Raw genomic sequence first — 24,873 nt, 5'->3', positions numbered from 1 at the left:
ACACGACACAATACACATTATTTTGTTGCCTTAATGAGAGCTCTATCGGTCTGGCTCGACAGAATGTCTACAAGAAATCGTTTTTGTACATCCGTGTTACGAAACCGAGAAAATCTGTAGGAACTGAAAATAAAGGTCCAGAATGAATAAATTTTACGTGAGAATAATGAGATGTATTTTTCGTACATGAGTATTACGACATACGAAATAAAATTTTTCGAACGTTGTAGAATGGTATAACTGGAAATAATTTAGCAACACCTATTTTTCCAGTTATATAATGCAACTGAGGTTTGATGCTGCTGCAAATGCACAGCAGTGTGATGTTTATTACGATTTGTTGATACTGTGCTTAACAAGCGGTATATACGAAACAAATCCGATTTCAAAATGACTGACACGCAAGCAGCCGGGTTATCTTTCTTGTAAAAGTATTCTACTTCAACCTTGCGGTCATGGCTTTGCACACAACCCTCCTGTGATTTTTTTATTTCTGTTTATAATGGTTTCAGTCAGTTTGCTTGTCGACACATTTTCATGTATTTTGAGTTCAAGTTTGGATTTTTGTTATTTTTTTAAACTTTTATAAATTGTAGAAATATTTTTATGTTTCAAGCTTCTACAGAAGCTTTTAGCCATAATGAAATCAATGTAAAATCCTTTTTGTTTTTTATTTTTATTTGATTTTTTCGAGCGGTTTACAACTTTATTAGAAATTATTTTTATTTTGGCCATCTCATCGTTTAATGAATTTTTGGAATCATGTTTTGACTCTTTCCTGTTCGGCTTCCAGTTTTGTTTTTCTAGAAGTCATTTTGGTGTAGATTTTTGAGACTATTGTGTTATTTTTCTTGCGTTTAGAAGTATTATCAATCATTCAAGCGATTATATTTCATTTAGTTTTTTCTAGACTATAAATATTATTTATTTATTTGACATTTCGTCGTGATCGTGGCTGATTAACAAAGTTTCTCCAATTCACCCGGTTATTAGCCGCACGCTCCAATCCCTGGGACACCGTGTACCCCCACCAGATCTCCCTCCACCTGGTCGCCTTCTTTCTACTGGATCCGAGGCAAACACCGTCTTCGCAGGGTAGTTGTCCGATATTCTTGCAACATACCCTGCTCAGCGTATCCGTCCAGTTCTTAGTACCCGTCGTTCGAAAACTCCGGGCACTCACAGGTCCCACTCGAGCATTACCCAACCGGTCTTATGACTGTTTTGTACAGGTTACATTTCATACGAGGTCTCAGTCTGTCCGACCGCAATTGTTTGTGGAACCCATAGTAGGCATGACTTCCGCTAATACGCCTCCGGATCTCACGGTCCTCAGTTACCAATGGGCCACGATAGACAAACTTGTCGACAATATTGAACTCATCGCCGTCGATCGTAATACTACTGCCTAGGCGTTGTTGGTCGGTTTCCGTTCCTCCGACTATCATATACTTCGTTTTAGACGTATTCATCTGCAACCCAACCCTTGCTGCTTCCCGTTTTAGTCTGGTATACTGTTTTCACTACTGCAGTTGTTCTGCCGACAATGTCCATGTCATCAAAGCAAATGAATTGACTGGATTTATTGAAAATCGTATCAGTCAAAACCTTTATCAGTCTTATCATCTTCCCCGGAAAGCCGTTCTCGTCCATGACCTTCCATAGCTCTTTTCGGTCTATAGTGTCATACGCGACTGTGAAGTCGATGAATAGGTAGTGCGTGGGGGTTTTGTATTCACGGGATTTCTGGGGGATCTGCCGTATGATGAAAATTTGGTCCATCGTAGACCGTTTTTTCACGAAGGCGGCCTGATAGTTAACCCCATCCTTTCACTCCTCCGCTAGCTGTTATGTGTCCCACATTCTTGCAATCAGAAGCTGCAAACAAGTTTCCAGCTCTACCGAGCCCCATCTTTATAAGTTCCGTTAGAGGCCATACTTCTCAGCCGATTAATTGTTTTTAGCTGCTTGACGGCATCCTAAACTTCGCCTATTGTTGGGACTGGCACGTCTTCTACGTTTGACGCACTGACGGGATCGCTTTCTCCGCCGTCATAGTCCTCTGCCTTAGCGCCATTCGAAGTGCTGCTCCCACTTTTCGGTCACTTCACGATCGTCCGTCAGAATACTACCTCATTTATCCCGGCACATTTCGGCTCGCGGCACAAAGCCTCTGCGGGATACGTTGAGTTTTTGGTGTTGAATCAGTAATTGTTCAATTCGTAACTCCGCGAAGACCAATCTTTACCTTCATATTCAATTACAAATTTAATTTAAAACTTTCCATAAGAAGCAACGGCAGATGTTTTGGAATAACCTCTCCCTCAGCTCTCAGTTAGCTCCACCAACTTCGAACGCTTTTCGAAGTTGTCACACGCGGCATGCACCGATTCCGCAGGTTTTTCATCCCAGATTTTCTGGATAACAGCTTTAAACTTTTGAAAGTGGGAGATCTTTGTATTCATCTCCGAAGAGTTTTCGAAAGCTCGGGGCAACACTTTTCTCCCAAACTTCCATTTTAAAATAAACGGCATTGACTTTGACGATGAAAACCAGTGGAAGCTACGCTGCACTCTGAAATCGAGGAACACTCCTTTAGGACTCTGAAAAGTTGTCTCTTGCTGCTGCCCTCAATCGATCATTTGGTGCATTGTATAACATATTAAACAATGTGTAATTACACTTTGAGAGCCAACACACGATTTGTGAAGAGCGCAAATGCAGCAAAAATCTTTTTGAGTTCAATGGACCTCTTGAAAATCCTGTCACTGTGTATATACCGGACGTACTCAGCTCACATATCACTTATAGCGAATTTCTTTATTCTCAGGGTCCATTCACTCTTGACCAAAAGACAACCTAACTGCCGTCAAAGCGTTTCTTTATACGCTGGGTTTCAGTTTGAGTACACCAACGCATGGGCTTAGTTCATAAACAGCCATCTTTCTTACTTGCATTGTAGATCGCAAAACCGTTTCTTTATTCCTGAGTAGGAAAGAATTTCGCTATTTAATACCCTGCTCTAGTTGTTTTCTTTCCTGACTCAACAGTCTGAAAATAATTGAGGGTATTTCTTTTGCAATCATCGGGCAACCAGCAATGGCTTAAACTATTCACTTTTTATTAGCATTATCTCTGCATTAATTGTATTCATATAGTATGTGTGTGTAAGCTATACTATCGATTTAAAATTACTCACGTTTAATTGTTTTTCCAAACGTCCGTTCGTTTAGGTAGAGCTTCAGTGAATTGATGCGTGATTACTGTTACGCAGACCACATCCACAGACGGGGAGTTTTATTCGATTTCTTTCAATTCAATTCAGTTTCCCGACGAAGTCTGGCGCGACAGGGCTTAACAGTAAAATAATGTTTATTGGGTTCACCAGTTGCTTAAGCTTTCATGCGGTGACCACAGTGTTGGATTGTAGTAAAATTAAATTGCATTACCATCGTATCGTGATTGTGAAAAAGTGTAGTTATTTGCACACATTGCTTGAGAAAAAAGTACGATATAACTATTGGGAAGCATGATGGTTTCGAAGCTTAAAACCGTTGTTCACCAGCAAACAATCGGCTCGATTTGCGACACATTCCGTGTATGAGTTAGAGCAAAAAGAACTGTTTGGGATTGCAACTGCTGCTCTGGCGGGAGCTAGCAATATTATTGGACAAACTTTACACTGATAATGTGCCTTAGTTGTAAATTTCTACAGTTAGCACAATCTAGTAAACCTACCCTTATTCTAGGAATTGTTTATATCCAATAAATATTCAATATGATAGTTATCATAAATACCCTTTTTCTACTAGATTTTTCTTGTGTAGAGCAACTGTCTACCACAAATATGAGTAAATTTGATGCGTGATCGTATGTTGTATCATTAATGCTAGCAACAAAATTAATCGTATAATTCTGTAGGGAATTCTTACGTTTCCATTGAAGTAGTATGTTAATTACTTTTCCTCGTTTTGTTTATCTTCCTCGCTCCCTCTACATTCATCCTATTGACTAACATTCGCGAAATTTTCCAAGGAACCAAGCTAAATTCTGCTCCCTTAGCCAATCCAAGATTTTTCAGAATCCATCAATAATGCATACACATGCGTCGCGTATCCACCGCTCTGTGGTATGCGATAATGTTGAAAAAAGGGAGGAAAATGCAATGTAACAAAATAATAAACTACAGTAAAATAATAAAGAAGCAAACCTTGTAACACATCCTGAGTGTCAACGGGCAGCTGGCATGCGTCAGCCAATAATTTACTTCTTCTCGACATTGTGGATTTCGAAGACAGGGGAACTCAGGGATCGTCGTCATCGTCGCATGCCTTTGCTCAACTATTCCTAACAGCCTTTCAGATTATCATTGGGTTTATGTTAGTACCTGGCAGTCCAATTGGACCGCCAATGGCTCCTTGACCCTTCTTGGCCAGACGCCGCCTGCCCCGCACCTTGCGCACGTATGCCTTAATCAGCTTCTGGATTTTGAATGGATTAATTTCACCGGTTCGGCTGTGACAGATCTGAAAAAAAAACATTAATCCGTGAATCAATGGAAAATTAGCGTCTTGATGGCTTTTTTTCACTTACCTTGGGAACAGCACGTCGCAGAATGTCTTTGTACTCTTCCTTGTTAATTTGCTTTTTGTTGTAAAAGGGTTTGATAACCAGTTTTACTTCCTCTACCACCCGTTCCAGTCGATTCAGCTTCTTGAGGAACTGTAGCAACGATAGATAAAATGGTGTATGAATTTTTCATGACAATTGAAATAACGAGTTAAAATAGGTCTACTTCTTACCCTTTCCTTTGTTGTAAGCTTGGACATATCTTCGTCGTCGTCTCCTTTTGGTTTAGCTGAAAGTGAAACCATAATTTAATACGACATACCTAGTAAAATAAACCATAACAACTCACCTCTTCGCTTATGCGGTGCCTTTTTCATACGTTTGAAGCTGTTGTTAGGCGAGCTGCCGAACAGATTGTCGAACATTCCCTTCTTAGCGCCCTTGGACATGATCTTCATCGGTTTATAGGATTGCTTAACAGGTGCAGCCGGTGGAGACTCCATATCTGCACCACCCGCTTCGAATAGATCATCGAAATCACTCGCTCCGGGCGAATACGGTGAGTCAGTTGGGTTGATAAAATCGTTGAACTTTTGTCCGGTGTTGACACCCGGAGGTAGTGGTAATTTGGAAATTAAGCTTGACGAGTTGGCTGTTGTGCTATACGACTTAATCGGATTGCTAGCGGTGGTAGTGTTGTAGCCTACTGTCGACTGGCTAGGAGCCGGAGCCGATGAGGACACGAAATCATCAAAGATGACATCCGAATCGTCACCGGTATTGTTTTGACTGGCCGATACACCGGAGCCGCTTACCACACCCTGGCTGCTACTGTTCGACGGCTGGCTGATAACGATGTTACTCAAGATGGTAATTTTGTTGCTACTGCTACGTGGAGGATCAGGTTCTCCATTCATGACTTCGTCCTGATTTTGAGAGTCTACTTTCGGATCACCACTGCCAGTACCTGAGTCCGGACCATCTACTTTACTGCTACTCGTTGGTAAAACAGCATCATCCAAATCCGACAGGCGTTCAATCGATGCATTATCGCGTCTAGGTGGTGAAGGGGAGGGAGATTTCGTTGGCTCGAACGGATCGTACACATCCGGGGAGGGAGATTGCGGTGCTGGTTCTGGGGGTGTGTTCGGGCCAACCATATTGTAGTTCATGCTAGAGCTCTCTGGATTGTCGATTTCGGGAGTCTTAGCTTCATCCAATTCGCCTGGTTCATAAAGCATATTCAACGGACGAAGGTTCGACGACTTGGGTTTCACTTGCATAGTAAACTTCGGTGCCTGGGGTTTATTTTGCGTGGGTTGTGGTTGGCTCGGGAAACCAGGCGGGGTCTTAGGACCAAACATATCCTCCTCATGACGCTCAGCTGGAGATTTACGTGTTGTTGAGGTCGGTCCATTAGTATTAACTGTTTCAGCGCCTGGTTGCTGGCTGGAGTTAGTGGCACCAGCTCGTCCAGACTCTGGTTCACGTCGGTCCTTTTCCTTTTCTGTATCGCTGTCGCTGAGTACGATTACGGCTCTCGGGGAAGGTGTCAATACGCGGAACGGCGAACGGTCTAGGTCAATAATGACAACCGGTTTGGGAGCTTCGCCACGAGTCCTCTTCAGTCGCTCAAGGCGCCTTCGCTTGGCCTTTTCAGCCTCAGCGCGCTTCTTCGCCAATTCTTTCATCCTCTTTTGTGCCGCTGCTGCCGATAGCGCATCGCTTGCACCCTCCACTGTTGTCTGGTTCTCCTTATTCAGATTTTTGTCGTTAAAACTAACACTAACTAATATATTATCACCTGATGCAAATACTTCCTTCGAGGGTTGATTTTTGTCGCGTACCCGTTCTCGGCGGCGACCCTCCTTGCGTTTTCTTTCCCTTTCCTTTGCCTGTTTGGCGAGAGCTTCCTCGTTAGTTAGAATGACTGTTAGATTCGTTCCGTTCGTTTTCGGTCGTGCAGGCGGCGGTGGTGTCCAGGAATTTCGCTGTCGAACTTTTGCAAAGCGCTCTGTGAGTACCCCAGTAGTGGGTGCATTCAGAATCGACAGAGAACTCGAGCGAGACCGTGATAACATAGGCGAAATTGACCTCCTGCGGTTCTTCTTCTTCTTGACTGGTGATCCAGCGCGCCTTTTGCTTTTCTTCTTACGCGCTTTTTTGTTCTTTTTCTTGCTGTGATCACTCGGTGTACGGCTTCGGCTACGATCAGGCGAAGGGTTAAGTCGTTTCTTCTTCTTATTTTTCTTTGTCTTGCTTCGGGCTTCCACCGGTGAATGTGATCGCGAAATTGATCGCGGTGGAATTCTTACACGGGGTGGAGTAGGATTTCTTGTCATCGATCTGGCAGATAAACGTCGGGCTGGCATCGGCGACCTCGAGCGGGAACGATTGATAAAATTCATCCGGGGACCTCGTGATGGTGATCTTGATACATTCCGTCGATAGTGTGGCGGCGTTCTGTTTCGTGCTCTGTATCGTGGAGAAACTGATCGGCGTCGGTTGAACCGTCGTGCAGGTTCCGGGCTCAAGGAAATGGAGACCTCCCGGCGCCTTTCCGGTGTTCGCGAGCGACTTCGAGTCTTGGAGCGAGGTTTCGGCGTTACATCTCGCCCAAATGGATCTTTTGGCACTTTAGGGCGCTTTTCAATCAAGGTACGAACATCGTAACGGGGCAGTTCCTTACGTTTCGGGCGACGCTCACGGTTGCGTTCCCGGGAGCGACGTGACTCGTTTTCTTTATCATCATTGCGATCTCTTCTTTTGGCTTCCTTGTCACGATAGTTACGTTCTTTTACTTTCTTATTTACCTTTTTGATCGCAAGATCTTTCTTCTTAGTACCGGACGATGCAAGCTTAGCACCGGACGCTGCTTGAGCTTCATCCTCCTTGAATGTGTCCTCATCTTCTTCGGAGATAAGTTCGGTGTCCATGCCATCAATGCCTGTAATAGTAAACATAGATAAGAATAAATTCTATAATTGCATTATTCCTACAAACCTTCCGTGGATGACAACGGAAGTGTTGGAGTACTGTCGCTCTTGTCATGCTCACGGCGAGCTTCCTGATATTTTTCATCCAAACAGGGCGTGTAGCTACGATCCTCTTCACCGTGGGCTGAATCAACTGCTTCTGGATCTGTAATTGCGACAGCGACAATGGGGGATGTTGCCAAAACTGGGGTTGTAGTAGGGCTGGTTTCTTCAGCTGTGGCTGTTTCTAGTAGCGAGACGGCCATGGTACTGATAGTAGTAATTGTAGGAGTAGTAGCAGTATCAGTAGTAGAGCTTGCTAAAGCAACAGCAACAGTTGACGTTAAAGGAGGGGTTAGTGCGTCGAGTTCGTTAGTAGGTTCGGGCTCAGGTTCTACTGGAACAGAAGTTTCTTCGATTTGTTTCAATTCGTCTTCAGAATCGGATTCGAAGGCGTTATGATCGGGTGCACTCGTGGGAAGCTCATCCGTACCGTTGGGAATGGTTTCCTGATCAGGCTCCGTAGACAACGGGGAAACGACAGCCTTGGGGTCAACAGGAACCGCCAGTTCTTCGTCATCTAGCTGAACAAGATCCTCGTCACGTTCGGCATCATATTCATCGTCGGTTTTCTGCTCACTATCCAGCGGATCATAGGGTTCTTCGCCGCCACTTTTGGCATACTGTAGAGTCTCCGAAGAGTAAACTGAAAAATTCGGACAGTTGGATTCCGAAGTCATTGTGAACTTGAACTTCCCAAAGCCTTTCGAAGTACCGGGTGCTAGACTATTTTCAGAACCGCTTTCCACAGCAGTAGCAGATGGGAGTGGTACTGATGCAGGACTGAGATTTCCTGTAGATCTGTCGGTGCGCGACGCATCCAAATCATTATTTTCCTTTTTCTTTTCTTCTTCCTCATCACGGGTTGGCTTTAGGGGAGGAAGATCTACAAACATTGACGTGTCCAATAGATCTGGCACGCTGTCATTATCGTTAGGATCATTCGGGTTGAATCCACCTATCGAACTGGCAACTCCAGAAGAACTAGCCGTCGTTTGCGATTGGTTAAGGCTAGTGTTTGTATTCGAACTGGTAGAATCAGCAGCTCCTGTGCGAGAACTGGAAATATTGATACTTATTTGAGGAGTATTTCCTATGCCGGCCTGAGTGATTCCCGGCACAGTAAACTTTTTCTTCAGTGCATTTCCACCTTGGAAAACTATTTTTCCATTATTGATTTTGACGTCTCCTAATCCGTTCTTAGAATGCCAACGTTTTTGATCTTCCATAATGCTTCCAAGTAAATCTATGGGTCCGCTGCTAGAACTGGCTTCGAAGCCACTCTTCAAAGCTCGTCGTCGTCCAAGAGGGTTTCGGAGAGCAGCGCGTATGCCGCTCTGTACAGCTGTTTCACCCCTACCACCTGGCGTGGTCTCCGCTTCCATATCCTGAGCTTGATCGTCATCCGAAAAATAGTCTAAATCATTAGCCCCTCCGAAAAGCTTCAAGGTAGGGATGCCAGTACTGAACCGTGTGGCTTGCAGCTCTGAAGCGTCTTGTGTAAGACCTTCAGTTAGCCCGTTCGCTTTGATGCGACGACTACTGCGCGTTTTACTGACCCTACGTTTCGATCGTTTTTTACTTAATTTCTTCAGTTTTTTATAGATTTTTGTTCGTTTCAAGGCAAATTTCTCATCGTCGTTGTTTACGTCATACTCAGAGATGATCATGCGAAGAATTTTTCGTCTGGTACGGCGTTTTCGTCGTTTACGGAGAGTTTTCGCAGGGGCAACACGAGCGGAAGATGACGCCTCTGCCACTGTAGTGCTTGCCGTTGTTGACCTTCTCGTAGATGGCCCCGGCTGGTCAACATTCTGAACCACACTCAACCGAACTGATGTGGCAGTGCGACTTAAGATCGCCGTGCGAATCCGCTCACTTTGGCGTGTGCGAACAATCCGTGGCGGACTGTTAATGCGTTCACGAAATCGGGTTTGACGTATTCCACCAATTTCGTTCAGATCATTCAGCAAATCCTGCACTTCCTCATCGTCTTCATCTGAAGCTGAAGCGAAACAACAGTCGCAGTACCATGAGCCGGAAGGAACTTCTGTCAGCGGTGGATCCAAACATTCCATGTGGTACCCCAAGTTGCAGGAATCGCACAACAGCATGGTGTCTTCTCTATCCGGTCGGCGGCAGACCTCACAGTAGGTTAATTCATGATCCTCTAGCAGCGGAATATCCACGGGAGACTTTTTCTGAACTAGATTTTTGCGAACTAACTGCTTTCTATCCACACTTTTGTAGATGTTGATAACATCAAAACTCTTGCGATCGATAGGACAGGTAGTCACATTTTTGGACCACTCCTCGATGCAGGGCGCACAATATACGTGCTCACAAACCTCCGGTACACCGATTTCCTGATCGTTAAGCGACAACAAACAGATCGGACATTTGTCGCTGTCATTGCTACTAGCGGACGAATCGGATGCGTACCCCAAATTGCTTATCAGAGTGGCTGCTGCTTTTTCACCACCCTCCTTTAGCAACTTTTCATCGTCACTGTTCCAATCCGATTCCCACTCGGAGCTATCGGGGCCGTCAGTCTGGAAGAACAGAAAAAATCATAAATGAAGACAAACAATAAATTCGCTTCCCCTAAGCTGGCCGATAACCCTCTGCTCGGATCGTAATTTTGAACCAATTTTCTTCTATTTCGGATATCTTCATTACGGATTGAAGTTTCATTAAATTGATTATAACTAAGTTAGATTTTTGATTCTGACGAAAAAAAGTTGTTATACCTATCCAAATTTGACAATATTTATGAAATACTTTTTGAACTTACACGTTTTGCTCTCCTTTGTGCATGTTGTGTTACAAATTTCGAACATTGCCACAGCAATTAAAACGCAAAAAACATAATCAAACTATCTTTCTTCGAAAAAGCTTTAACTAAAAATAATTGCAATATTAGCAAATGACAAGAAAAAAAATTTTTTATGTTAATGCATTGAAAGATTAAAATGAAATAGAAAATATAATGGACAACAATTAGAAAATATGAACATCCGAAATAATAAAGATTCACGTAGGATAAGAGACAGGGTTTTGTCATCTATTTTGTTTGCGCGTCATTTTTAGAAACCCGTTTGGAACAAATCGCAACGTAACACATTTCGGCGACTAGCTTAAATCTAACGAAAAGTTTTTTACACATACAACACCAGCCACACAATCATATTCATACATACACGCAAACACAAGCTAGCACTTATCTAAAACAACAGACAACAACTATTCCGTAATCCTTGATCCGTCCCCAGGTTGCAATTTCACTTTATCTCGCATACCTGCTGCTGGGTTCCGCTCGGGCCTGCTTCATCGTCTTCCTCCAGAACAATCTTCTTGCCCTTTTTCTTGCGCGCAGGTTGTTCGATTTCGCTTCCACTGTCGCTGCCATTGCCTTCTGCCATGTCGCTATCATCATCCCGCAATCGACCGCCGGCAGCACCCGTACTCGCCGCTCCCGTCGCCCTGCGTCTCAGCGACCGACGATTACCACGGGGTACGATTTCCTCCTCGGATTCACTCATCGCTAATCCTAGTACGGTGCACCGTAATCGGTATCCAGTCCTTCGAGCAGTGTATGGAATCCACTTTTCAATGCTACTATCAATGGGGCTTAATAGCTACTGTTAGCTGCGGCAGTACCAGCGCCAGCCACCATTATTGTGCCTAATAAACACAAGATTTTTTCCTCTTCGTCACCCACTCGGAGGTCGTCAATCGGGGCGAAAAATTCTACCTTTCGAACGCAAAATTAGCCGTTTTTACTGTCACTGCGACGCCTTATAATCGCCAAACGATTCACGGTGAAGTAAACTTCCGTTTGCAGCACTTTTCAGCAATAGATTACACCTTTTTGCAACAATAATTTACATTTGAAAACGCAGCAAAATTCTGTAAGCCTTTACGTACAACACCGGAGAGGCAGGACAAAAATGGCGACTCCGAGAGAGACTCGTTCGAGAATCGACACGATTCGAAAAAAAAGCACCAAACCGATGCCAGTAGATTGGCTTTCACGCTTACACAAATGGTGCCAGCAATCTATGCGTTTCTTTCTCTCACATCGTACATTCTGGACTGCGTTCGCTTCAGTGACGTTTGTGACAAACGCTAAATGTAAACGTAAAGGTGTGGAAAAAAGCGCAGACAATTTTTGACGTACACACAAAGAAAATATTAGCAATCCTCGTACCAACCCGAAAAAAAGTACTACGTGTTTTGTGGTAAGAACAGAGAATGTACAATGTTTTATTGTAACCATATAAACAACATGGTATTTTTACTGTGAGCTTCCAGTCATAACCATGTTTTAACCATGATGAGTATAACATGGTGTAACGATTTAACTCTGTGATTTAACCAAAAAGTAGACGAGGTATGAGGAAGCATCACTGTGCAACAGCTAAGCTAATAACTTTTTCGTGTTTGTTGACAATTTTCACTTACTAGACAAATGAATACCGCAAATTCAGGTGTTTTAAGTTGAAAATTGTTTCTTAAATGAATAAATATTGGTAGCAAAGAACCATCCAATAATGATGTCACGCAAAATTTGGAAAAAAATAACTCCCCGTCTCCCCCGGTCACATACTATCACAACTTCCTTGCTCCCCCCCTAAATTACGTCACGTTTTTATAGCCCCCCTTTCACCTTATTTGTTCAATATATGACTGAAAACTGTGAAACTTTTAAAAAATGCATTTTTCCTAAATTAGAACGATTGTACCGAAAGAAAAACTTTTACTGAGAGGAAAAGAAGATTTTAAAAGATAACTAGAAAGGTTCTGTTGAAGGAGTCGCATATCGACGACAAAGAAAGCTGAAGCAGAAAGTTACAGTTCTGAAAGACCATCCATATTTAGTTCCTCTTCTTCAATCAATTCGCAATCCAACTCTCCTCCATATGTTACAGCATTCTTATTCACGTTTTGTCACAATTTTTGTACGATCGAGAGAGACAAATAGTAGGAGGGTGGTATCCAAGACACGACCGCATAGTTGACGTAGGACTACAATAATTTTATATTTTTATTTTGAAGCTATGTTTGATTTGAGCTCGTTTTACTTTTGTAGTTTGCTTGATTTATTTTAACCAATTTAAACTCAACATCTTCCAAAAGGGAGGTATTTTGGTTCGGGTGGTAAGTATCTAGGTCGTCAGCCCGAATTCACCAAGCGACACCTCAAACGACTTGGAACTAAAACTAGTTCATTGGGGGCCATTTCTACTGTTAAGGTCGTCTTTGACCACATAAAAAGTCAAAAAGTCATGAAAAAAGGAACGTTCATTTTTGGCATGGTTCGATTTTGGCAACAGAAAATATTCTGGCGTGTTGCCAAAATCGAACGGGGTCTGTATTTTGATTATTTCTTTGTACCACTCTATCTTGGAATAAAAAATATTCTCTTCAACATTCGCAATGGCTATAGAGCTCTAGACCCAAATTTCCCCCTAAATTTGGTTTCTGGTCTATTGATGAATACCTTTCATTCTAATACAGCAAATTTTCTTTAATACGCGAAAAGACAACCTTCTATAAAATATTTAATTGAGTACGATTTAGTAGAAATTAAACTTCTTCCTTCTATATCTATTTGTCTTGTTAAAGTTGGCTCAATCACCGATCACAAAGTGGCAAAGATGTCACATCAATTTTTTCCTGCAGTTTCAAGCTCGTGGAAAAAATATAGATAATGAATGACAGTTTTAGTAGAAAATGTATAATCACAGAAAATTTGAAATTGACATATAATTTTATGAACATGTTAACATTAAATTCAGGTCAATTTAAACATTTCATCAGTATACAGAATCAATCACAAAAAAATTGATGAGTTTCAAGATACCAAAGAACAACGAAAATACCATTTTTGAAGGTTATATGTCTGTTATTTTCGAAAATAAACTGGGCAAGAGTGATGCACAACATTAGCCTCGGCAATTAATGATTGCATAGCGTTGTTCAATTACAAGTAATGTAATGGAAAATAATATTTTCTTGTAAATGCAAATTCAAAAAAAAAATTTCAATTGAAAAATACAAATACTAATGTCGGAACTCTAATATTAAGCTGAAATGAATTTGGTTTTCCTCTATACCGCCACCGCGGGATGCAACTAGTATTGTCATATTGGACTAAATTCATTTAGCTAGTAAAATGTAATCATCAGTACAGCTCGTTTAACTAACTATTCAAAGATATGTACGGAGCATTTTTGTTTTCTATTGTCATTCAAATACCCTATATTTAGTTATTTAAAAAAATCTGAAAAAAAAGCAGAATGTAGAGTTCAAAAATAAACAACGCATTTTGTTGTCCCCGGCGGCGCAACGTATTTTGCGGTACCCGAAAAATCAAATTGAATTCTGATATTTGCTGCTATACGAAACAAGAAGAAGAAGAAGAAAAAGAAGAAGAAGACATTTCAAACGGCAATTCGATTGTGTTCCACGCCCCACTGCCACTGTGCGTCAACAGCGGCAATGTAGTTTTCACTTGGCTTGGCTGCACACAAATGAATATCGAGTTCTGCACTGATAGACGACGAGTGACCAGCGCTCTATTCATACAATGCTCGGTGCAGTACTGTTGCCTGTGCCAGCATGTTTTCCTTCAAGACATCAGTTTTATCCACATTAACATATTTATTAACAGCAGAACGTTATACTGTCTGATAGTGGGGGTGGTTACGAACTTTCCGAAAAAGCTTCACCTTCAAGACATCAAAATAGTATAGGCTCATAGAAGCAAGCGTTTGTTGACCTATTGGGACGGGGAGATTCTGTCAAATTTTTTTTTGCCACTGCTATACAGGATATCACAGCAGGCAGTTGGTGTCTATTCATGAAGTCTGTGCCAGGCGTGCTCGCATATGATTGGTACATTGTTGGTGAAAACTCGACCTTGAAACTTTTATTCAATTTTCACTGTTTAACAATGAAATGATAATGAAAATTAAGGAATCACAAAATTGTCCATCATTTTATCAATCCAACGACATATCGATTATTGTGGTCCATCATGTGGTTACATCGGTATAACCGTTTGAAATCTTTCAGTCCGTCGTTACATCTTGGTTTTAGTTTTCGCGGAATGTATTTCGATATAGTGCGGTTAGACGTAGTCCTACGTCAAAAAATGAATGAAATTGCGCTGTCATACATAAACAAACATGCACGGTAAAATAGAACTAACGAACATTATGCTTTTTAATCGTGAACAAAAAATTCTCATTTATTTTCGCTCAAGCAAATTCTTTAAGCAAAAAAGGGATCGTAGAACTATAAATGAATGATGCAAGTAATAGTTCTGAGTTGAACTTTGTGGTATAGCGTCTTTTTCATCTATTTATTTTTTCATTTATTTATTTTTTAGTTGAAATGTGATGTCGCACAATAATCGAAATGCGATCACGCTTTCTATTTTGTATGGAGAAGGTGTCATTACGCCGTGTGTATTTGGGCCTTTAGACATTTACCGCGAGCCGATATCAACAGGTTGTTATATAATATAAGCTAATTTTTATCGCTTTAGAAGATGAAGAAACTCCCGATACCATCAATTTTTCAAAGTTTTAATAAACTCAACTAAAGAGTTCTAAATCAACAACAGTAATATTACAGTCAAACAAACGTGCCACTCCATGACGATTTTTTCGACCAGCAAAATGTATAGGCAAGAGCGAGTCTATATCAGGAGACAGTTAAAATCACACAACGCTAATCAGCGAATATTGTATAATTGAATTAATATTGTAGTTTTTAGTCGTTTCATAAAACTTCAGCAATTTTACATTGTAACAAATATTAGGGTTTTGAAATTTTTTTCTCTAACACTTACTAACTGAAATCCGTCCTCCGACTTCAAAAAATGCCACAAATTGGAAGAAGGAAACCTAAGCTTTATTTTTCCCCAAGAAACAATTTTGGGACTCATAAGAAAATTATAGTTTATCTGCAACTGCTGTCCAACTAATCGGTATCAGTTTTAGCCACCTGCGTGTGAATTTCTTGCAATTATCTCTACTTATCAGTTGTTGTGAATTTGCGGCTTTCTGCTTCCGAGATTTTCTTTTAAGCGCATTTATTTTGTTATGAATTTTGCCTCCGGGATTTTTTTCTCACCATCACGGGGAAGCTAGTATGTATCCTTGGAATAGAAATAGAAATAACCAATCGTTTAAAACCAACCGCATAAAATTTGTCATACTTGTTTGTGTATCGTGAACATGGTTCGCGCATAGTTTGGCATATCATTGGCAGTGGTTTTCGAACGATTTTCTCAATGCCACTCGGCAACAACTCCTGCTAGCTCGGACTGTCGTGGTTCTGAAATCTCGACTCCTCTGTCTTTTAGTTTTAGAAGCTGTTGACAGAGCAATGAGCCATTAAGAATATTCTCTAAAACGTTTGGACTTAAATCATTGGAATGTAAGATAGTATATCTAGCTAATGGTTGTTGATGTACATCTATCCGTAATTAAATCAATCCAGCTTTCTACAAGCGGTAAAGGCGGACAGTGCACGCAGCCCATTTTGACGTTTTCTGTAAGTCGGGTAATTTTCAATCGTAATCGTGGTTTAGTCCTCGCTCTCCACGATTCGAGTCAACTGCAACTCGGTCAAGAATCTTACCATTTCTGGGAACTCACTCACAGACTTTATCCCGCATAAACAAATACCATACACGAATTGTTTCCCGTATAGTATCTTAACCATTTATAAAAAAGTCACATAACTGTTTACATACCATATCAGCTTCAGTTTTGACCATCTAGTTTCTAGTAAACTGAGAAATAACCATTTGGTGAACTAGGCGTTAGGTATGGTTACCATCCAAAAACAGCGATTTTCCCGAACATATTTTTTTCGATATTATACACGATATGGTAAACTAATAATCCAAAATTTTGTATTAAAACTATTCTTCATATAGTATAAATATGTTATTTTGCAGTAGTTTCCAGTTGTTCAGGTATCATTTCATGAATGGTATATTTATATTGATTTATATTCTGATAATCGTTCGTGGAATAGTCGTGATATTGTTTTGAATATTATAAAGATTGTTACTGGCGATTTCTTTATTTTTTTTTCAAAAACATGATATTTATGTTTTTCACCTGCAGATATCATCACTTGCCAGCCATGTAGCACATTTCTCTTTGTGAGTAGTCCTATTTGTATTCTTCGGGCTGCGAGGGGCGCTGTTTTGCATTCGTCGTACAATGTCGACTTCAACTTCGTTCTGCATGGAGATACTGGATAGAAAAAAATGTTGTTCATATAAATACTAAAACCGAAAGATTTGTGACCAATTTATTACTGTGTGACAACGTGTCTGTCTAGTAGTATGAGAGTTATTTAGTTAAGATCAGGGTTGTATCACATAAAGTTGTGATGCCCATATCCCCGGTCATGAGTTTCCACGCCAGGTTGGTGGAAAAAGTAAGGCTCTGCGGCTACAGTGACCAAGAGCGGTTTGTCAGGGCACAGCTTATAAAAGGAATGATAAATCAGAGCCTTGCCAATTCTGCCAGAACGTATGGATATGAGACAAACTTTATCCAAACTTTAGGTCTTTAGGACAAACTTTAGGTCCATCTCATCACGTCGATGTTTTCGCAATGGAGAGACACCACCCACGATTGGAATCAAACCGTGAAGCAGACTACAAACGTAGAAGAACAAACTCCGCCACCCATGGTTCTTTGCAGGCTGAATTTTCTCGAAGCAGATCAACACGCACACCTGGACGACGAGCACGCTGTTCAAGGTGTCGCTACCTGTCTCATCGGGACGAAATGTGCCCAGCCCTTTCTCGAAACTGCAACAAGTGTGGTAAAAAGGGACACTTCGCGGCTGCTTGTCGCTTGAGACATGTGAGCAGCATTAGTCAGGATCGACAGGATGAAATCCGTGAACATTCGAATTACAAAGAACAGGTAAAACACGACCGTGACATGTAAAGTTACAAATTATGACAATAAAGTGAATTTTGTTTTTGGACCATTTCTCATTCTATTCCTTTCAGCGAGTGTATGCCCTTTCGCTCCAAGATGTGCTGATTAAGTGCAATGTGGGACATTCACAGCCGATCGAGTTTATGATAGATTCGGGATCCGACGTAAATATACTTTGTGGCAAAGACTGGGACGTACTGAAACACGAATCAGAACTGGGCACCGCTAAATTTGAAGCTAAGGGACGTTTGTCACAAACGAACGTTCGCTCATATCAACGAGTCAGCCAATGGCTGTAGAATGCGTAATCCGTGCTACCGTAAACATCGTGAACCATGAAGGCCTTCTCATCTCAGCAGATTTTCTTGTGGTTAGGAATGGTCGTCGATCTTTACTGGGCCGTTCGACATCCAGCGACCTTGGGCTTCTTGCAGTAGGGCTATGCGTTAGCAGTTGTGAGGATTTGCCTAAAGGAAAGGTTTTTCCCAAGATGCCGGGGGTTGTGGTTAAATTTAGTATCGATGAAACAATTCCACCGGTGAGGAATGCATATTTTAACGTCCCCGCGGCATTCCGCGAGGCTGCTAAGCAAAGGCTGAAACAAATGGAGGAACAGGACATAATTGAACAGGTAATCAAGATAATTCATACGAAAATTTACTATGAGGCAAATGCTCGTCTAAACATTTCCAAAAAAATGCATAGGGAAAAAAAATGGCTGAAAATAAGACCTGCAAAGCTATTATTGCTAGCCTTAACACTAGCATAGCTTTTTTAGAGTACTTGCCTATGTTTTTGAGATTCATAACCCACATAATGTTGGATATACGTAATCTTTCTAGGTAACCACCGCGCCGAATTGGATCAGCGGCATGTCGGCTGTCCCTAAAGGGAAAACTGACTTCCGCTTGGTCGTAAACATGCGCGCGGCCAACAAAGCCATCAAGCGTGAATATTTCCGCATGCCACTTATCGACGATATGACGATAAAGCTCCATGGAGCGAAATATTTTTCAAAGTTAGATTTGAGCAATGCATTCTACCACCTCGAGCTCAGCCCGGAGTCACGAGACTTGACAACGTTTCTTTCCGAATCTGGCATGTACCGATTCAAGCGGCTCATGTTCGGCGTCAATTGTGCGCCGGAAATTTTCCAACGGGAAATGACGAATATCTTGAAAGATGAAAAAAATATCATCGTGTATATAGATGATATTCTCATCTTTGGTTGAAGCCTAGAAGAGTGTAGGAGAACGGTTGCAACGGTGTTACGAACCCTAAGGAATCATAACTTGACATTGAATCTCAGCAAATGTAAGTTTGATAAGACCCAGATTAAGTTCCTCGGACACGAAGTAGACGAGTGTGGGTTTCACTTCGACAGAGAGAAGGTGAAAAGCATTGAGAGCTTCAGGAGTCCAACAACTGCTTCAGAACTTCGAAGTTTCCTGGGGCTAGCGTCGTTTATCAGCCCCTATATTTCAAATTTCGCGGACATCACTTCTTCGCTATGGACAGTAGCCACTACGAAGTCATGGAAATGGGGCCCAGAGCAGCAAAGAGATTTTGAAGCAGTGAAGGACAAAATTTCACATTGCGTTACTTCTTTGGGATATTTTAACGAACACTTCTCCGAACGCATTAGGAGCCGTACTTGTTCAGGAGGACATCAAAGGGTTACCTCGCGTAATAAGCTTTGCGTCAAAGGCCTTTACATCAACGGAAAAACGGTACGCCCAGAACCAGCGGGAGGCGCTTGGTGCAGTGTGGGGTGTTGAACATTTTTCGTACTTCCTGCTGGGTCGTCATTTCTTGCTGCGCACAGACGCACAGCGGGTTGCGTTTATATTGAATCGATCCCGCGAAAATACAAAACGTGCTTTGACTAGAGCGGATGGATGGGCTTTACGTCTGAGCCCCTATAGCTATGACGTACAGTATATCCGGGGCTGTGACAACATCGCAGACCCTTCGTCCCGACTCTACATCGCGAATGACGAACCGTTCGATGAAGCTTGCAGTCCTTGGGAAATTGCTAGCGTTGAGTCTAACTGCTTCGAGTTCTTGACAGAAGCCGAAGTGAGGGAAGCTACTGCGAATGACGAGATTCTCCAGCAAGTCATAGTAGCACTTGAAACAGGAAAGTGGCTTAAATCGCTCCGTAAATACGAGTTAGTGGCAAAAGATCTTACTGTTTCAAATGGCGTCAGAATTAAAAGAAGCTGCGCGGTTATCCCTGGATCTCTCCATAAGAAAGCTTTAACTGTCGCACACAGAGGGCATCCAATGTCTGCAAAAATGAGAAGCATTCTTCGCAAAGGGTCTGGTGGCCAGGCATTACAGCCGATGCTGAAGAATGGGTTGATACTTGTCAGGTATGCGCTACTACTGGTAGACCAGAGAAGCCCACCCCCATGAAACGATCGTTAGTCCCAAAGACAGCATGGCATTCCATCGCGCTGGACTTTAATGGTCCACACGCCAAATTAGGCGGAGTGTCAATCCTGGTAGTGGTAGATTATAGGTCGCGCTATTTGATAGCTCGTCCGGTTAAGAGCACAAGTTTTGAGAACACCAAAAAGGTTTTGGATAACATTTTCGAGCGCGAAGGATATCCTCAAAACATCAAGTCGGATAACGGCCCTCCTTTCAACGGTGAAGACTATAAGGCATATTGCAGGGAGCGTGGAATCAACACCATCTTCAGTACACCTCTATTTCCTCAACAGAATGGCCTCGTAGAGGGGTACATGAAACTTGTAAATAAAGCCATGGCGACTGCTCTCTCGAGTGGAACGAGCTACGAGAAAGAACTGCAAGACGCAGTTGATGCTCATAATGCGGCGGCTCATACAGTTACCAGAATACCTCCCGAAGAAATTATGATGGGCCGGAAAATACGACGTCACTTGCCTCTACTGCTCGGTAAACAATCAGATCACGATGAAGATTTGATCAACACCAGAGATCGTCAGGCAAAGTTGCGATCAAAAGAGTATGAGGACTCTCGTCGTGGAGCTAGAGAGTGTCGCATAAAGCCTGGAGACGTGGTAATCACTGAGCGATTGACACGGACGAAGGGAGATACAAGGTTTGACCCAACTAAGCTAACCGTTGTGGCACATAATAACGGCAATCTCGTGTTATGCGACAATAGTGGGAGAAACTTTCGTCGGCACGTTACCCAAACTTGTAAAGTAAGAGAATGGAGGGACCGCGAACCTGTGGAGGAAAATGAAACACATGAACAAGTAGAGTCACGACGTTGTTCCAACAGGGATCGAAAGCCTCCAGCGTATCTGGAGAGTTACGTACGAGTCTGTGAACTCGAAGATCTGAACCGTCGTGAATTTAGATAAACTGATAAAATTATGACGGGAAAATAAAGGATACATATACAATCTCTTGTCTGTTTTCATTCCGAAGAAGAGGAAGATGTGGGATATGGGCAACACAACTTTATGTGATACAACCCTGATCTTAACTAAATAACTCTCATACTACTAGACAGACACGTTGTCACACACACCAACACGAGCTCATGCTTGGATCGACCCAGCTCATCGACCATCGACACGGTGTGACGGAAAAGCTCGTCCTCTTTCGACAGCAGGCAGTTGACAAGGTAAGACGCGGTTTCCGCAGCGGAGATACTTCGAGTGATTTCCTCACGGAACTACCCGTCCCGTTTCCACAATTACCTTCCATTATAGTTTGACAAAAACCTGCGACTACAGCGTTTGCTGGAATGTATCACTTCGTTTTTCGATAGAGCTTCAACCGTTGAAGGTGTGGTGAACAAATAGTGCTCACTATCCTATTTGGTGATACTGAATATAATATTGTACAGTCGCCGTTCGATAACTGCAAGTTTTGTAACTGCAACGCTTTTGAACTGCAAGACCGATAACTGCAACAACTTTGCAGTTATCGGACCGCAATCCGTCAAATCTGAAATCAAAGTCATATTGACATTGAAGTGACAAATCTCGCGGGGGGATTCTAAATGCATTCGAAAATGAAAATTGTTGAATATCTAGAAACATTTCAAAAGGACTTTTTCATTTCGATTTCGTTTACTTGTTGTCTCTTCATTCTAGATGGGAGTTTATAGATCTCCACTATCAAGGGGTTATATACCTTTTTGGTCGAGAAAAATGAGGGAAGTTTGAATTTATTTTCAAGTGCCTAGCACCATTTTCATTGCATCAAAGTGGTATTTTCCTGAAAGCACAGTTTTTCAACAACAACAAAATACGTTTGATTTTGAGATATACCAATTATTACTGGAGTAATGGCCGTTTCCCCGAAACGCTATTTTTTGCAGAGGCTTGCGGTGATCCTGATAGAAACTCAGCGGGTCAACCTTAATCAAAAAACTCATTATTTCATTAGTTTAGAAGTGTGCCGTGTCCTTGAACGATCGCTTTTATGAGTATTTTGTTTTCAGTGCAAACGGGAACGTTTTTCCCAAAAAATGCACGTTTTGAGCGCTAAAAATTGCATTAAATTTTTTTTTGCGGCAAAATGTAACTGTATGTTTCAAAAAGCGATCGTATAAGGACCGGCGAATTTAATAACGAAAATTAAAAAAAAAGACGAAAGAAATCGGTTCAGTAGTTTTGCCGTAATCAGGATCACGGCAAAGTCATTTTTCGGAAAACTTTATTCCGTGATAATCGCGTGTAAAGTTTCAAGTTTAGCTTATGCGGTCGTGGCGAGGCGCCCTGCAAATCGTTCTAACTTTCTTCCTTTTGCTCAGATCTTTATGAAAATTTGTAAAAATGTTCTCAAGATGTTGTATTTGAAGATAATGCAATAAAAAAATTTTCGGTTTTTTTAAAGCTATAAAAGTATATAACCCCTTAATCAATGAAGCAAAATCACCATGTAATGTGGTTCACTTTCCGTAATTATTATAAGAGAAAAAAATATTCCTTGTGCATTGTTTGGCTAGCTTTCACTACTCAGTGAGGCAGTGCATAGTAGATCACAAACAATATTTTGTGACCTAGCGTTAAATAGATCATTTTAGGAACTGATAGGTGTCACGGATCCTGCTGACATTGATGTTGCTTTTACTTGCGTTATGTCAGCGGTTCCGAGCTTTCTGTCAAAATTTTATTCATGAATTGAGTTCAGAAACGCCTCGTAAAATGATCTTCTGTAGTGATGAACTTTATCTTCGCCTACGTATTGGTTATGTAAAGTAGTTACTAAAACGCAATAAATTATGATGCGGAAATATGAATATCAAATTGATTAATCAAAAAGCTTGCCTCTTTTAGTTTTCTGCTATTTTTTGCCACTATTCCATTAAAAAAATACATTTCGACATCATTGTAAACAAAAATGGTAGTGACGGACCCCCCTCTAAATTTTGGCATGTGTCAAGTGTTGCAGTTATCGAACGGCATTCGATAACTGCAATGTAAACATGTAGCAGTTAACGAACGACGACTGTAGCTCAATAGTTCAAGTCATTCAATTTAGTACAGTAATAACTGATAAAAGATATTATCACGAACAGTTACCATACATCATTAAGTATAGTTAAAGTCCTTACCGCTTCAGCAATGGTTTTTGATTATGCGGGATATGCTTTGCAAAAAATGGAATATCCAATGTTATATACTACTTTTTGAATAAAACATTCACAAATAAATACTACTTTTTGAATAAAACATTCAGGTACTGAAAGTGTTAGGCAGTTAGTTGGTCGTCTCACACCCAGCGATGCCAGATTGGAAGACATTAGCCTACATTCGAAATACTTTTCACGTTATATTTACCGGAGGAGTTACGTGAATATTTTCCACTATCGTTTTCTCGTAGATTCTACGTGATTGTCATTTGAGTTCATCATGGCCTGGTAAATAAATTATCCTTTGAAACTTATTCAGTAGATGCATGCATTTCATGTGAGTTTCACGTAGAATTCATCTACTGGTAAACGACGAATATGCATACCTGAGTGGTTTATTACGCAACATATTTTGATAATTTCTAAAACCCGTTTCCTAGCTCTTAAAAATTAGAGAAATAAGCATAGTTTACAGTTCCAAGCAAAAAGAAAAATTTGACAAGTGAAAAAGCGTAAATTTTCGCTTCCGAAATCTGTTGTGAAAACCCGTTTGTGGAACACGCAGGTATTTCACCAGCCTGCACAGTTTACAGTTTAAGTGAAGCGAAATTCACGAGTTTACACTCCGAGCGAAATGAAAATTGGCTGCAACTGACAGAATATAAACGCACGCAAGTTTTCGCTTGCTGCTGCTTTTTTTACTACCATTTGCATGCGTGAAAAAAGAAAACCCCAGTGAAAAAGATGAGATCCACAACCTTCGATTTCGCTGGATCGCATTTGTTGACAGTTCCAAGCGAAGTGAAATGTTTGCAGGTTGCATTTTTCACGAGCGTGAAAAAATGAACATTTTGTATGAGATTTTCACTTTGCTTGGAACTCTAAATAGGGCTTTAAATGAAAATTGTACATTTCGTAAAACGTGATTCGCTATCAGATATCATACAGGTATGCAAATTCGTCAATTCGTAAATGAATAAAACAACATAAAAACTAATAAATATTACGACATTCGCGGGGATTGTTATTGTCCGCTGCAGCTGTTTTTCAGGTAACTCTTCCACCTTTGAACTGAAGCTGTGTGAAACCTGTAAGCTCAAGTCACGTGTTTATTAGGATTTTTCGAAAATTCATTTATTTTCAAGCCATTCAGAAATTCTGTTTTATGTTCAGAATAAGACAACAGCTTCGCCATTTTGATTTCTGGTTATTTTCGCACAGAGAATTCACGCGATACATCCTGTTTGACGTTGTCAAGTTCACGTAGATGGTACGTGATTAGCCATGGTATGCATGGGATTTTCACGTAGATGTTATGTTTGTCACATAAATCATGCAAAATGACAGAAAATGAACAAGTATAGGAACTTTCACGTAACAATAACGTGAAAAATATTTTGAGTGTATGATGAAGACATCCATTTTTGTGACGACAGCGTGAAGACATTGGAGTAAACATTATATTTGAATTTGATATTTGAACGACCCGAATTTTACATTAGTGCATTAGTGGTGACCTTTTTTGCTCGACAGTTTTCGATTTGCCAGAAAGTTTTTTCAGCCTTCGGGCTTCGGGTAGGAAGACATTTTTGCGCGGACCATGAAAACTTTTGAAAAAAAAATACCTGGCATCCCTGCTCTCACACCAGATCACGGTAAACAAGTGCGTTCAAGTGTTCTAGAGAAAAAAGCAAAAATCATG

The 24,873-nt window shown here is 41.3% G+C and overlaps 3 protein-coding genes across 4 annotated transcripts; 2 read left to right on the top strand and 1 right to left on the bottom strand.

The window, feature by feature from the left end:
- Nucleotides 1–3,100: 3,100 nt before the first annotated feature.
- On the bottom strand, nucleotides 3,101–11,566 carry LOC129722211 (PHD and RING finger domain-containing protein 1). Of its 2 annotated transcripts, XR_008727573.1 has the most exons (7): nucleotides 10,904–11,566; nucleotides 7,573–10,156; nucleotides 4,919–7,516; nucleotides 4,803–4,858; nucleotides 4,594–4,722; nucleotides 4,211–4,526; nucleotides 3,101–4,124 (listed from the first exon to the last, which is right to left on the bottom strand). XR_008727573.1 is itself a non-coding variant. In XM_055675503.1 (6 exons), the coding sequence occupies exons 1-6, from the start codon at nucleotides 11,144–11,146 to the stop codon at nucleotides 4,359–4,361; spliced, it is 5,778 nt and encodes a 1,925-aa protein (XP_055531478.1). In that variant the 5' UTR covers nucleotides 11,147–11,566; the 3' UTR covers nucleotides 3,101–4,358. The 2 variants fall into 2 exon arrangements, 1 of the variants encoding a protein (XP_055531478.1); XM_055675503.1 differs by having other exon boundaries at nucleotides 3,101–4,526.
- A 5,821-nt stretch (nucleotides 11,567–17,387) lies between these two features.
- LOC129725594 (uncharacterized) lies at nucleotides 17,388–18,295 on the top strand. Its single transcript, XM_055681597.1, has 2 exons — nucleotides 17,388–17,569; nucleotides 17,659–18,295. Exons 1-2 carry the CDS (start codon nucleotides 17,429–17,431, stop codon nucleotides 17,884–17,886), a joined length of 369 nt encoding a protein of 122 aa, XP_055537572.1. The 5' UTR covers nucleotides 17,388–17,428; the 3' UTR covers nucleotides 17,887–18,295.
- Nucleotides 18,078–20,946, top strand: LOC129720405 (uncharacterized protein K02A2.6-like). Its single transcript, XM_055671883.1, has 4 exons — nucleotides 18,078–18,218; nucleotides 18,430–18,814; nucleotides 19,233–19,792; nucleotides 19,864–20,946. The coding sequence occupies exons 1-4, from the start codon at nucleotides 18,078–18,080 to the stop codon at nucleotides 20,944–20,946; spliced, it is 2,169 nt and encodes a 722-aa protein (XP_055527858.1).
- Nucleotides 20,947–24,873: the final 3,927 nt, after the last annotated feature.

The sequence above is a fragment of the Wyeomyia smithii genome, chromosome 2, assembly GCF_029784165.1.
Source record: "Wyeomyia smithii strain HCP4-BCI-WySm-NY-G18 chromosome 2, ASM2978416v1, whole genome shotgun sequence".
Classification (NCBI taxonomy): Eukaryota; Metazoa; Arthropoda; class Insecta; order Diptera; family Culicidae; genus Wyeomyia; species Wyeomyia smithii.
Note: the sequence above shows the minus strand (reverse complement) of the source record. Positions and strands in the feature narration are given on the sequence as shown.

Bases quoted from the DNA above. Each gene is read 5' to 3' on its own strand.
- LOC129725594 (XM_055681597.1), top strand. From the start codon at position 17,429: ATGTGCCCAGCCCTTTCTCGAAACTGCAACAAGTGTGGTAAAAAGGGA. The intron at 17,570-17,658 runs GTAAAACACGAC...TATTCCTTTCAG, and splicing joins ATTCGAATTACAAAGAACAG to CGAGTGTATGCCCTTTCGCT.
- LOC129722211 (XM_055675503.1), bottom strand. From the start codon at position 11,146: ATGAGTGAATCCGAGGAGGAAATCGTACCCCGTGGTAATCGTCGGTCG. The intron at 10,157-10,903 runs GTATGCGAGATA...CTGTTCTTCCAG, and splicing joins CGAGCGGAACCCAGCAGCAG to ACTGACGGCCCCGATAGCTC. The intron at 4,527-4,593 runs GTAAGTGAAAAA...TTTTTTTTTCAG, and splicing joins TGCGACGTGCTGTTCCCAAG to ATCTGTCACAGCCGAACCGG.
- LOC129720405 (XM_055671883.1), top strand. From the start codon at position 18,078: ATGCCGGGGGTTGTGGTTAAATTTAGTATCGATGAAACAATTCCACCG. The intron at 18,219-18,429 runs GTAATCAAGATA...TAATCTTTCTAG, and splicing joins AACAGGACATAATTGAACAG to GTAACCACCGCGCCGAATTG. The intron at 19,793-19,863 runs GTCAGAATTAAA...TGTCGCACACAG, and splicing joins ATCTTACTGTTTCAAATGGC to AGGGCATCCAATGTCTGCAA.